The sequence below is a fragment of the Poecilia reticulata genome, chromosome 9, assembly GCF_904066995.2.
Source record: "Poecilia reticulata chromosome 9, P_reticulata-male-v2, whole genome shotgun sequence".
Taxonomy (NCBI): domain Eukaryota; kingdom Metazoa; phylum Chordata; class Actinopteri; order Cyprinodontiformes; family Poeciliidae; genus Poecilia; species Poecilia reticulata.
Window position 1 is genome coordinate 9,073,712 of NC_088838.1, and position 12,839 is coordinate 9,086,550.

General features: G+C 43.5%; 1 protein-coding gene across 1 annotated transcript in view; it reads left to right on the forward strand.

Annotated features, from left to right (window-relative positions):
• Positions 1-12,839, forward strand: part of LOC103469784 (glutathione hydrolase 5 proenzyme-like) — a 15,459-nt gene continuing 2,620 nt past the window's right edge. Inside the window, exons 1-9 of the mRNA XM_017306531.2 lie at positions 1-284; positions 1,123-1,250; positions 1,339-1,434; positions 2,195-2,375; positions 2,447-2,598; positions 2,808-2,969; positions 3,146-3,276; positions 7,882-8,054; positions 12,084-12,187. Coding sequence (XP_017162020.2) covers positions 97-284; positions 1,123-1,250; positions 1,339-1,434; positions 2,195-2,375; positions 2,447-2,598; positions 2,808-2,969; positions 3,146-3,276; positions 7,882-8,054; positions 12,084-12,187 — 1,315 coding nt within the window. The 5' untranslated portion in view covers positions 1-96. The remainder of the gene's footprint in view (positions 285-1,122; positions 1,251-1,338; positions 1,435-2,194; positions 2,376-2,446; positions 2,599-2,807; positions 2,970-3,145; positions 3,277-7,881; positions 8,055-12,083; positions 12,188-12,839) is intronic.

Genomic DNA, 12,839 nt, shown 5'->3' on the forward strand with positions numbered 1-12,839 from the left:
GGAGAAGGGCCCCGCCTCATCGGATCCAACCAGGTACACTGTCCTTCACTCAGTCAGTTTTATTCTTAACCCTGGTTACAGTGAGAGAAGAGAAGCATGGCGATATTTAATAGGAAGGTGTATGCTGTTATTTTTTGCACACTGGTGGTGGTGGTGGTGGTGGTGGTAACTGTCAGTGTGATGATATACAGGGCCTCTTTGTATAAGAGGCCCAATTGCCCAGAAGGGACTTTCGAGCATGCTGCTGTAGCTGCGGACAACGTCAACTGCTCCAAGATAGCAACGTGAGTGCTGATTAACACTTTTCTTCAATAGTCAGAAAAAATAACAGCCAGACTTGTCTCCGATTTAATAAACAGCATATACATGTTTCCATGGTGACAGGACGATGGACACATCATCCTCAACTACCTACAGTTCACATCCAGCTTTTGCCATTTTGGCCTTGTGGGTCAGATTATGCTTAGGCATTTGTATGTAATGAAATTTGAATTTTGCAGACAAACTATTTGAATTTTAATATGCTATTTGGAAAATGTAAATAATGACAGCTGCAGTCTTTGTTCTTTGTATAAATTTTATTTACCATTCATCAATCAATTTTATTTCATAACATTTAATATGCTATCCGACGTTTGTGAGATGATTATTAAAAAAGGAAATAGTTTGTTTTCTAAATTGGAGTGCTTTGGAAAAGGCCAGATATTTGGAAAAACTGTAACAAACAGAAACTTAGAATCCATTCGAAAGTCAAGGCTCACATTGCTTCTGTTTCTAGTCTAGCCATTTTATTGGCACAGTGAAAATGTACTGGCAGATGACAGATGTGACAAAAGTGTCTGAAGCAAAAGAACTGATGAAACAGATAAAATTAATTTATTTCCAAGAAATTAGTCAAAAATGTGAGTTTTTGTAAATTGGATGTTTTTTCAATGAATTCTGAACCTGAACATAGTTTTATTGGCATTTTCTAACTATTAAAAGGTTTATCATTTTGTGGAAGTACATATTGCTTCTTTATTAAAAAAAAACAAAAATGATAGAACATAGTTAATTTTCTTGACACAAAAGGTAAAAAAAAAAAAACATTACACACAGCAGTAATAAGTATAAATTTTACAGCAACATTCTTAAAAAAGGCGGCTCAGCAGTAGATGCCACCATCGCTGCACTTCTGTGCACCAGCATCATGAACCCGCAGAGCGCGGGGATCGGAGGAGGGGCCATTTTCACCATAATGAACAGCTCTGGTAAGAAAAATGCTTCCACGCAGCTAATCCTCATAAAGTAGAACTGCTTTAATAATAGTTACTGATAATAACTGCATTTTTTTTAAAGGTAATGTGATGATTATCAACTCAAGGGAGACCGCACCGTCTAGTGTGGACCGTACTCTGCTGAAGTCCTGTCCGGAGAAACCTTCACAGGCTAATGGTAGGTATAGCTTGCTGCAGTATGTCAACTGTCTCTTGACTTTGGCCTCTAGGAGGTTACACATATGTGTGTGTTTGTGTGTCTTTAACAGTTTCACATGGGAACAATTTTGACTAAGGTTTTGTGCCTTTTCATATACATTTAGGCCTCCAAAATGGCTTTTCTTTTCAGAGGAGGATCATAATAATACAATTACTCTGGTGGTGCTGAGTGGGGGCGGCTTGGGGAAGAACTGCTCCGTCTGCTAAAAGCTTGGTCTGCACAACACTGTAAACAAACCATCCCCACAGTGAAACATGATGAACATCTTGCTATAGGGATCCTTTTTCCCAGTGGGGACAGGGAAGCTGGTCAGAGTTCATGAGAAGATGGATGAAGCTAAATACTGGGGGAATCATCCAGGAAAACATGTTAGAGAACCAAAAAGAATTCAGGCCTAAAACTTGTTGAGAATCTGTGGGAGAACTTGAAAACTGATGTTCACAGATTCTCTCCAACTCATCTCACTGAAATTTAGCTATAAGACATGAACAACATTCATGTCTCTTAAAGGTCATTCAACCAACAATTTACTTAGAATGGCTGAATGCAAACTTTTGAGTTTGTTTTCACTTATGGCTTACTTTATTTGTTCTATTGCATACAATTCTAATAACATAAAATGTTAGTTTTTATGTCAAACATTATTTTTTCTGTCCTATATCCAATAACACTAAACAGTAAAAATATTCAAACTCTGTCCCGCCATCCATCTGTGCAGGAAGCAAATGGATTGGAGTTCCAGGGGAAATTCGAGGCTACGAATTGGCTCACAAACTTTATGGAAAACTGAATTGGACAGATCTGTTCAATGAGACTATCAAGCTGGCCAGAGAGGGATTCCATATTCCTCCAGTTCTTGGCTCCTACATTGCAACAATTAATGAAACTAAATCCTTGAAGTATGGAAGACAACAACAACAGTCTGGCTCTGAGGTATAATGGACAAAAATTTACATCTTCCTCTTCTCAGGAAACTATATTCAGATAAAAATGGAAACCTGCTGAAGACTGGAGATGTGATTAAGTTTGAGAAACTGGCCGACACTTTGGAGCTGATTGCAAACAAAGGAACTGACGCCTTCTACACCGGAAGGGTAGCAAAGGATTTAGTCGATATTTCAGGTACTGTCATTATAGTTTTCTACAACTCTCTCTCTCTGACTGCATGGCCCACTTGTCTAGTTACAAATAAACAAATTGATTTGATCTGTTAATACCATCATGTGCTACATATCTTTTAAACTTCAGGATTTGTGAGAGCTGGTATGGGTTTTCATTATGTTTTTTCTCCCGCTCAGCAGAAATAGTTTAATTTACTGTTTTTTGACCAGGAGGAGATCTGACAGTGAAGGATTTAGAGTCATATAACGCCACAGTGACTGAGGCATGGGATGTCCCTGTGGGAAAGGAGTACCGCATGTATATGCCCCCACCCCCATCAGGAGGACCGCTCCTCAGCTTCATCCTCAACTTCATGATGACGAAAATGACAGGTTCCTGCTGGATGCAGACAATAGAGATGTTGTTTCTCTATACTTTCAACTTATAACCATTTAGAAGATTTACTCTAATAATTCATGTAGAAAGAGCTTTGATCAATCTTAGAAGATGTACCATGACAACTAACTAAATTTTAAATATCTAATTAAACTATTATTTTTATTTACAGATTATGAAAACAAACCAGCCCCTCAGTCTTTTGAAGACAAGACTATGTTTTATGATTACTATATTCAAGCTCTTAAACGGGCCAATAAACTAAAGAAGTGCATTCGGGATCCAAACTTCACTCCACCTGAAGTAAGTGATGTATATTAAACATTGTCATAAAATGTATGCATGCAAAGATTCGCACATGGCACTTGATGTTAGATATCGCACAGAGAAATCAGCTGGAAACCAGAATTAGATGGTTTTATGTTGGTAAAATTAAAAGATGGTTTTATGTTGGTAAAATTAAAAGATAGTTTTATGTTGGTAAAATTAAAAGATTAAAATGGCTTACGGGTTTGAATCATTTTGGGCTTAGCTGTAAGTTGCTTTTTAAGCAGAAATTATTCCAAACAATGGAATGTTTACTGTTTATTCTTGGTATGGACACAGAAAGCTTGACTGTTTTATAGGCATTTTTCCATCTTGGAAACATTTTGGTGGCCTTAGGATCGCATCTCTGCTTTTTGCGGATGATGTGGTCCTGTTGGCTTCATCGGAAGGTGATCTGCGGCTCTCACTGGAACGGTTCGCAGCCGAGTGTGAAGCGGCCGGGATGAGGCTCAGTGCCTCCAAATCCGAGGCCATGGTCTTGAGCCGGAAAAGGGTAGAGTGCCTTCTCCGGGTCAGGGGGGTCGTCCTGCCTCAAGTGGAGGAGTTTAAGTATCTGGGGATCTTGTTCACGAATGAGGGAAGAGGGGAGCGGGAGATCGACAGGCGGATTGGGGTAGCGTCTACTGTGAAGCGGGCGCTGTACCGGTCCGTCGTGGTGAAGAGAGAGCTGAGCCAAAAAGCGAAGCTCTCGATTTACCGGTCGATCTACGTTCCCACCCTCATCTATGGTCATGAGCTTTGGGTCATGACCGAAAGAACAAGATCACGGGTACAAGCGGCCGAAATGGGTTTCCTCCGCAGGGTGGCTGGGCTCTCCCTTAGAGATAGGGTGAGAAGCTCGGTCATCCGGGAGGGACTCAGAGTAGAGCCGCTGCTCCTCCACGTCGAGAGGAGCCAGTTGAGGTGGCTCGGGCCTCTGGTAAGGATGCCTCCTGAACGCCTCCCTGGTAAGGTGTTCCGGGCACGTCCCACCGGGAGGAGGCCTCGGGGAAGACCCAAGACACACTGGAGGGACTATGTCTCTCGGCTGGCCTGGGAACGCCTTGGGATTCCCCCGGAGGAGCTGGAAGAAGTGGCTGGGGAGAGGGAAGTCTGGGCCTCCCTTCTGAAGCTGCTGCCCCCGCGACCCGACCCCGGATAAGCGGAAGAAAATGGATGGATGGATGGATGGATGGAAACATTTTGTCTGGTAGATGACTTGATAAGACAACAAGCTGAATGCATTTACAGCAGAGTTTTCCATTTCTGTCTGTCATGGAACAAATTGGACTTGGAAATGTTAGCAATCTTCTGGGAAACGTAAATCTAAGATAATGGTCTCTTGGTAAAACACAGAGACTGCAGTTTGTACTCAATGCTAAGAAAGTCTATAATGTTAATCGGTGTAATCATTTTTTAAAACAAATATGTAAAACATTTTTGAATCAACAACTCTCTGTCTGAAGCCACTTAAAGGAACATCATAATTCTGTGAAGTTATCCATAGGTCTAGATATCACAGCCATCACTGAATGCATTAATGCCAGGCATATCATTGTTAACACAACCAGTCAGATTTCCCTACACTGTGGGAGAACAGGCCAACTGTAAAAGGAGGTTTGCAGCAATGTCTGATTTTTCTGATGTGATTGGTGTAAATGCTGGCACCCTTATTGTTATAAATAAGTTGTCCACATAACAATGAAGTTGTCTATATAAATAGAAAGCTTGTGCATTCTATTAATGTGCAAATCATGTGACCCAAATGACAAATTTAGTGGTAGGCTCTTCTGGCTACAATCCTCCTTTATCCTGGCGCAAAGCAGTTTTTACTGAAGAGACTAGGAAGGCGCTAAAGGTGACGACTGGCTTCTTGGTGAGTCCACTAATTTGTGGAATTCCAACTGTTACGGAGAAAGATCTGATGCACTTTTTCACTATAACCTGCAGGGGACAGTGGCTGTAACCCCTCACATGCTAATGCCTAAACAAATTTGTCTGCCCCAGAACACAGAGGCGTTTCAATAATACTCAGCTGTGAGCGCTCAACTGAGGAGCATACCATAGGTCTCCTAAAATGCCAGTGCCATTGTGTGAACTGTACTTCACTGTAGCTAACAAAAATATTTTCAACTCTCCACCTTGCTCACATCACTTTTCTACGGAACCCTCCAGGGGACATGGGGAATTTTTTTTCGTTTGCGTTCCCTCGCAATAATCTACTGATCAGTTCATGCGGCATAATTTAATACTGTAAGCCTTTTTTACAGTGGCCGCCGTACTTTCTGCTTAAATACAAGCTTATGTACGTTTTTTCAATGGACTATTGAGTTAATATCGCGGGGTAATAAGTCATCTGATTGTGTCTATTGTGTTCGTCTGACTGGTTTATAGGGCTGCTTTCTGTGCCGTTCTTAGCCTTAACAGACATAAGTAAATAAATAAATTTTCAATCAGTTTTCTGCACCAAAGAGTTCATAATAATAAACAAGTTTTCACTGAGGCTCTATAAGAGCCATATGAATGAAATAAGTAATTATTGATATGACAGAAGCAGTGGCTTTGACACATGGTGGTGTGTCGATGTGAGCGTGACTGTCATCAAGTATGAATGGGAAGGTTACTGGCTGCTGGCTCTGTGTGCATGAGGAAGTGGGTGATCGGGGTGGTCAATCCTCACAAAGTTTGGAGCATGATAATCAAAATTAAATAAATCGATAATTGTGACAGAACAAAGAAGAGGTTTGGAGTTGACTGATACACGGACAGATGAGATTCCCCGACTTAACCCAGTGCGGCCCTCTACCACCATTAGTTTGCTGTGTTTTATAATAATAAAACGTGTTTATTATTATTAACGCTTTGGTGCAAAAAACTGATTGAAAATCGATTTATTTACTGCATGTTTATGTCTGTTAAGGCTTAGATGGAACGGCACTGAAAGCAACCCTTTAAACCATTCAGACACGAACACAACAGAGACACAATCAGATGACTTATTACCCTGCGATAATAACTCAGAAATAGTCCATGGAAAAACCTTAGAAGCTTGTATTAAAGCACAAAATACGGCGGCCACCGTAAAAAAAGGCTTGCAGTATTAAATTATGTCGCATGAACTGATCAGTAGATTATTGCGAGGAAACGCAAACGTTTTGCGAGGGAACGCATAAGAAAAAAATTCCCCATGTTCCATGGAGGGTTCCGTACTTTTCTACCGCTGTGAAATTGTGTTTTCCCCTATTTTCCTCATGGTTACCATTTTAATTATGAAAGGACATAGATGAGCTGGCTCTTTTAAAGAAACACTGACATTCACGAGGTGCTTCGCACTGACCAATTATGGTCCAGCTCTGATTTATAAAGGAAAATTGCATGCTGGTGTGAATAAACATAGTTATATACACTTGGGATTTTTGGAGTGTTTTCTTTAATCACAGGTTGTTAAAGAACAATCCAAAATTGACTAGTATAAGAAACTTATAAAAGCCAAGAACTGGGAGTAACATTCAAGAACAGACAGTGAAGTTCTAGAAGGTTAAGCATGTCTAAACAAATGAATCATTCTAGGCTATCACACAACAAATTTGTGGCAGCCCAATGCTGCTATTGTTTTTAAGTAAATAAAATAAGAAAATAATAGAAATAGTAAATAAATAAGCTAGCAACACCATCTGTAGTTGAACTAGGAATAAAATAGGCAAGCAATCAAAGGGGCAGCAGTGTGTTTTAAGAATCAGCAAGGTAAAGTTTACAATTACATTTATTTAAACACATTTATAAAAGATGTGGTAGAACAGTGTCTAAATGTTAAAACCAGTAGGTTGAGCAGTCGATAGAACAAAATGATTCCACAATCAAGGGCAGCACGGTCAGTGAAAGGTTTTCATGATAGAAAGAAGCAAAGTCTAATGGGGGTGTGGTGCTGTCGCCGTCTGCACAGCGTTCCTTGACGATCTCAACCTCCAGCGAACCCCGTCACTCGGTCTTCCACCCTCGACACCAGGACAACATTACAACTTCCCACCTTGTACTGTCCTCCGGAGCAGAGTGCTTGGCCCCAGCTGCGCCTCTGTGATTACGGGCCTCACTGGTCTCAGTGTGCATCTTTGCTCCTGTTTTGTCAGTGGGTATCTATGGCCTTGTCGTGGGCAACAGTTCAGGGTTCAAATATGAACAAAAGGAATTAATCAGCAAAGTAACATGGATGTAAACCGAAATCAATCTAAAATAAATAAACCAAAACAGCAAAGATAAATCCAAAACACCACAGCAAAGTTAAATAAATTCAAAGTAACAAACAGAAAATGGGTGAATGTGATCTAGGATACCTTCAAAATACCTGACTGAAAGTAAACAAGGACTGTACTGACCCAGAGCACATCAGAACCTTCTCTAAGATCTTAGCAGCAAATAGGGGATTGGAGATTGGTCTGTAGCTGCCAAGGAGAAAAGAATGTCTTTTTTTTTTTTTCAAAATGGGATGGGTGACAGTATTATGAAATTGGTTTTAGAAAACTGGTTGCAAACTCCCTTTTAAAAAAAAACCCCATACTGGCAAACTTTCTTATTCATTATTTCTTTTTTTGTGTTCCCCTTCAGTTTTTGCAGAAGGCAGAGGAAATGACAGATATTAACTCTGCTAACAACATACAGGACAACTGTACACGCACCAAAAACAACATCACCTGTCATGAGAGTGTGGGTACCACACACGTGTCTGCGGTGGACAAAAATGGAATGTTTGTTGCCGTCACCAGCAGCATCAATGCCGTGTGAGTATCTGACTTGTTCTGCTTCAACAAGGGCATCTACAGACAGTTTTCAAAGAAATCACCAAGACAGACTCACTGATACCTCAGCATAAATAGCAGAGAGAGAGAGAAAGAGAGAGAGAAAAAAAGTTGCGCCTCTGTAAAAGTAGTGATGCAATAGGAAATTAGAAAAAGGATGATTGGTTTATTTTTCTTGACTGGCAATGAGCCATACTAAACACTACAGAAGGGTTGTGGATGATAGAAGAAGACTTAACCTGCAATAAAGTGTTTCAAATTAAATCTAAGTAACCACAGTGGTGGACACCTTCGGTGAGGGATGCTGTCAAGCTGAAGAAGGAGTCCTACCGGGCCTTTTTGGCCTGTGGGACTCCAGAAGCAGCTGATGGGTACCGGCGGGCGAAACGGCATGCGGCTCGGGTTGTCGCTGAGGCAAAAACTCGGGCGTGGGAGGAGTTTGGAGAGGCCATGGAGACAGACTTCCGTACGGCTTCGAGGCGATTCTGGTCCACCATCCGGCGTCTCAGGAGGGGGAAGCAGTGCAGCACCAACACTGTTTATAGTGGGGATGGTGTGCTGCTGACCTCAACTCGGGACGTTGTGGGCCGGTGGGCGGAATACTTCGAAGACCTCCTCAATCCCACCAACATCCCTTCTGTTGAGGAAGCTGAGCATGGGGACTCTGGGTTGGGCTCTCCAATCTCTGGGGTCGAGGTCGGCAAGGTGGTCAAAAAGCTCCTTGGTGGCAGGGCCCCGGGGGTGGATGAGATCCGCCCGGAGTTCCTTAAGGCTCTGGATGTTGCGGGGTTGTGTTGGCTTACGCGACTCTGCAATATTGCATGGACATCGGGGGAAGTTCCCCTGGACTGGCAGACTGGGGTGGTGGTCCCCCTGTTTAAAAAGGGGGACCGGAGGGTGGGCTCCAATTACAGGGGGATCACACTCTTAAGCCTCCCTGGGAAGGTCTATTCAGGGGTCCTGGAGAGGAGGGTCCGTCGGATAGTCGAACCTCGGATTCAGGAAGAGCAGTGTGGTTTTTGTCCTGGTCGTGGAACACTGGACCAGCTCTACACCCTCAGCAGGGTCCTGGAGGGTGCATGGGAGTTCGCCCAACCAGTCTACATGGGTTTTGTGGACTTGGAGAAGGCATTCGACCGTGTCCCTCGGGGGGCCCTGTGGGGGGTACTCCGGGAGTATGGGGTACCGGGCCCTTTGATACGGGCTGTCAGGTCCCTGTATGACCGCTGTCAGAGTTTGGTCCGCATTGCCGGCAGTAAGTCGTACTCGTTTCCGGTGAGAGTTGGACTCCGCCAAGGCTGCCCTTTGTCACCGATTCTGTTCATTACTTTTATGGACAGAATTTCTAGGCACAGCCGAGGTGTTGAGGGGATCCGTTTTGGTGGCCTTGGGATCGCATCTCTGCTTTTTGCGGATGATGTGGTCCTGTTGGCTTCATCGGAACGGGATCTGCAGCTCTCACTGGAGCGGTTCGCAGCCGAGTGTGAAGCGGCCGGGATGAGGCTCAGTGCCTCCAAATCCGAGGCCATGGTCTTGAGCCGGAAAAGGGTAGAGTGCCTTCTCCGGGTCAGGGGGGTCATCCTGCCTCAAGTGGAGGAGTTTAAGTATCTGGGGATCTTGTTCACGAATGAGGGAAGAAGGGAGCGGGAGATCGATAGGCGGATTGGGGCAGCGTCTACTGTGAAGCGGGCGCTGTACTGGTCCGTCGTGGTGAAGAGAGAGCTGAGCCAAAAAGCAAAGCTCTCGATTTACCGGTCGATCTACGTTCCCACCCTCATCTATGGTCATGAGCTTTGGGTCATGACCGAAAGAACAAGATCACGGGTACAAGCGGCCGAAATGGGTTTCCTCTGCAGGGTGGCTGGGCTCTCCCTTAGAGATAGGGTGAGAAGCTCGGTCATCCGGGAGGGACTCAGAGTAGAGCCGCTGCTCCTCCACGTCGAGAGGAGCCAGTTGAGGTGGCTCGGGCATCTGGTAAGGATGCCTCCTGGACGCCTCCGTGGTGAGGTGTTCCGGGCACGTCCCACCGGGAGGAGGCCTCTGGGAAGACCAGGACACGCTGGAGGGATTACGTCTCTCGGCTGGCCTGGGAACGCCTTGGGATTCCCCCGGAGGAGCTGGAAGAAGTGGCTGGGGAGAGGGAAGTCTGGGCCTCCCTTCTGAAGCTGCTGCCCCCGCGACCCGACCCCGGATAAGCGGAAGAAAATGGATGGATGGATGGATGGATGGATGGATGGATGGATGGATGGATGGATGGATGGATGGATGGATGGATGGATGGATGGATGGATGGATGGATGGATGGATGGATGGATGGATGGATGGATGGATGGATGGATGGATGGATGGATGGATGGATGGATGGATGGATGGATGGATAACCACAGTGATGTATTTAATTCTCACTCACACTTTCAGGAAACAGCAGGAAGACTAAACAGAGCAAATTTCAAACTTTTCTCATTGAAAACATGGCTGGGATGAGAATCAGTGCCTCCAAATCTGAGGCCATGGTCTTGAGCCGGAAAAGGGTAGAATGCCTTCTCCGGGTGGGATCTTGTTCACAAATGAGGGAAGAAGGAAGCAGAAGATCGACAGACGGATTGGTGCAGTGTCTGCAGTGAAGTGGGTGCTGTACCGGTCCGTCGTGGTGAAGAGAGAGCTGAGTCAAAAAGCAAAGCTCTCGATTTACTGGTTGATCTCCGTTCCCACCCTCATCTATGGCCATGAGTTTTGGGTCATGACCAAAAGAACGAGATCCCAGATACAAGCGGCCGAAATGAGTTTCCTCTGTAGGGTGGCTGGGCTCTCCCTTAGAGAGAAAAGTGGCCCGGGCATCTGGTCAGGATGCCTCCTGGACGCCTCTTTGGTGAGGTGTTCTGGGCACGTCCCACTGGGAGGAGGCCTCGGGGAAGACCCAGGACACGCTGGAGGGACTATGTCTCTCGGCTGGCCTGGGAACGCCTTGGGATTCCCCCGGAGGAGCTGGAAGAAGTGGCTGGGGAGAGGGAAGTCTGGGCCTCCCTTCTGAAGCTGCTGCCCCCGCGAAAGAAAATGGATGGATGGACTTTCAGCAGATAGCAGGAAGGCTCAATAGAGCAAATTTCAAACTTTTGTCATGGAACGTGTTGAATTTGTAAAGATCGGGGGGCTTTTAAAACTCTCAACGTTAAATGTTTAACGCTTTTTTGAAGAAAGGTTCTGTGAAGTTATAATCAATAATACCTCCCTTATCACAATGATTAAATAAATCCTCAGAGTGGTGGAGGCTAGCCTAATCAGATTTACACCACCTGTTTTAGCTAACCTGAACTATTTGAAACAACTCAAACTAACAATGCTGTCAGTGGGGTAAAATGCTTTGTTAGTTGATATTGACGGTCTGCAGATTCATAACAGACTGCTAAGTGTGGAGCTGGTGTTTTGTTCACCAGCTCCACACTGTCACCAGCTCCACACTGACAGTGACAGTGTGGAGCTGATAGGAAAGCTCAACTTTCCTTTCAGTTGTTTCTAATTAAACATGAAAACATTGATGTTTCTATGTTTCACATAGAAACATCAATGTTCCTATGTGAAGTTATGTTGAGCCCACTGACTGCATCGATTGCATTTTGGGTCACTTGTGTAGCAGCATCAAAGTTGGTATGTCCTCGTGCTTTCCAGATTTTTTACTTGTTTATAATATTACTCGGGCAGAATTAGGATCAGCAAATCACAGTAGTTGATACAGTAGTTGATACAGTCATCTGCCATTTCAATTGCATATTTATTTTTGCAATAAACTGACAGTGATATGACTATTTCCTACTTTAGGTAAGTGGATTATTATTAATTACAACTTACCAGAACCTTACATTAAGAATCCAAACTAACCCTATAAGGTTAGCATCCACTTTCTCTGGGATGCTAACCTGGGAGGCTGCAGTTTTAGTATTGCTAGCCATGCTAATCCCAAGATATGATACTAAAGTGATATGATACTAAAGTGAGTGAAACATCTTTTGACAGATTTGGCTCCAAAGTCTACTCTCCAAACACAGGAATCCTCCTCAACAACCATCTGTGGGACTTTTGTGGGAGGGTCAATAAAAGCATTGAGGAAATCTCTCCAGGTAATCACATTAATATGATGTCTTTTTATCACATTTAGTTAAGCTAAATTGATAATAATCCCAATAAGGTTTTTTTTGTTTTTGCAACAACTTCCAACCCTGGGTCTTTATAACTTTATAAATGGTAAAGTGAACTTTCTGACCCATGTGACAATGTCATATTAACTTTTTTTATTATGTAGTATCAGGACTTTAATCAATTTCCAGTGTTTTGGGATGGTTTCTACCCATGTTTTGCTTCTGTTACCTACTCAGGTTTAATGGTTTGTTTCATATGTGGCAGACATGATTTACATGATATTGATACATGATATGATGCTGCATTTAGCTGAAAGCCTTTCAGTATCAGATTACATACTCAGAGGTACTAGCTCAACTTTCCTTTCAGTTGTTTCTAATTAAACATGAAAACAGAGCTATTCGCTTAGCTAAATCCAGAAGGCAACTTTTTTTTGGCCAGACATCACCTCATTTCTTGAAGGTGATGGAGATGGAAAAATCCATTTGTGTTGATTTTGACATTTGAGTATTAAGTTCTTTTCAGCTCTGTGGTTCACCCTGCTGGCTCATTTGTTTTTTGTTTTCTAAGCTTTCATAAAGAGATGTTTTTAAAACGAAGGTGAGTTAGGCCGCTGAATGGCTTTGTCATTTT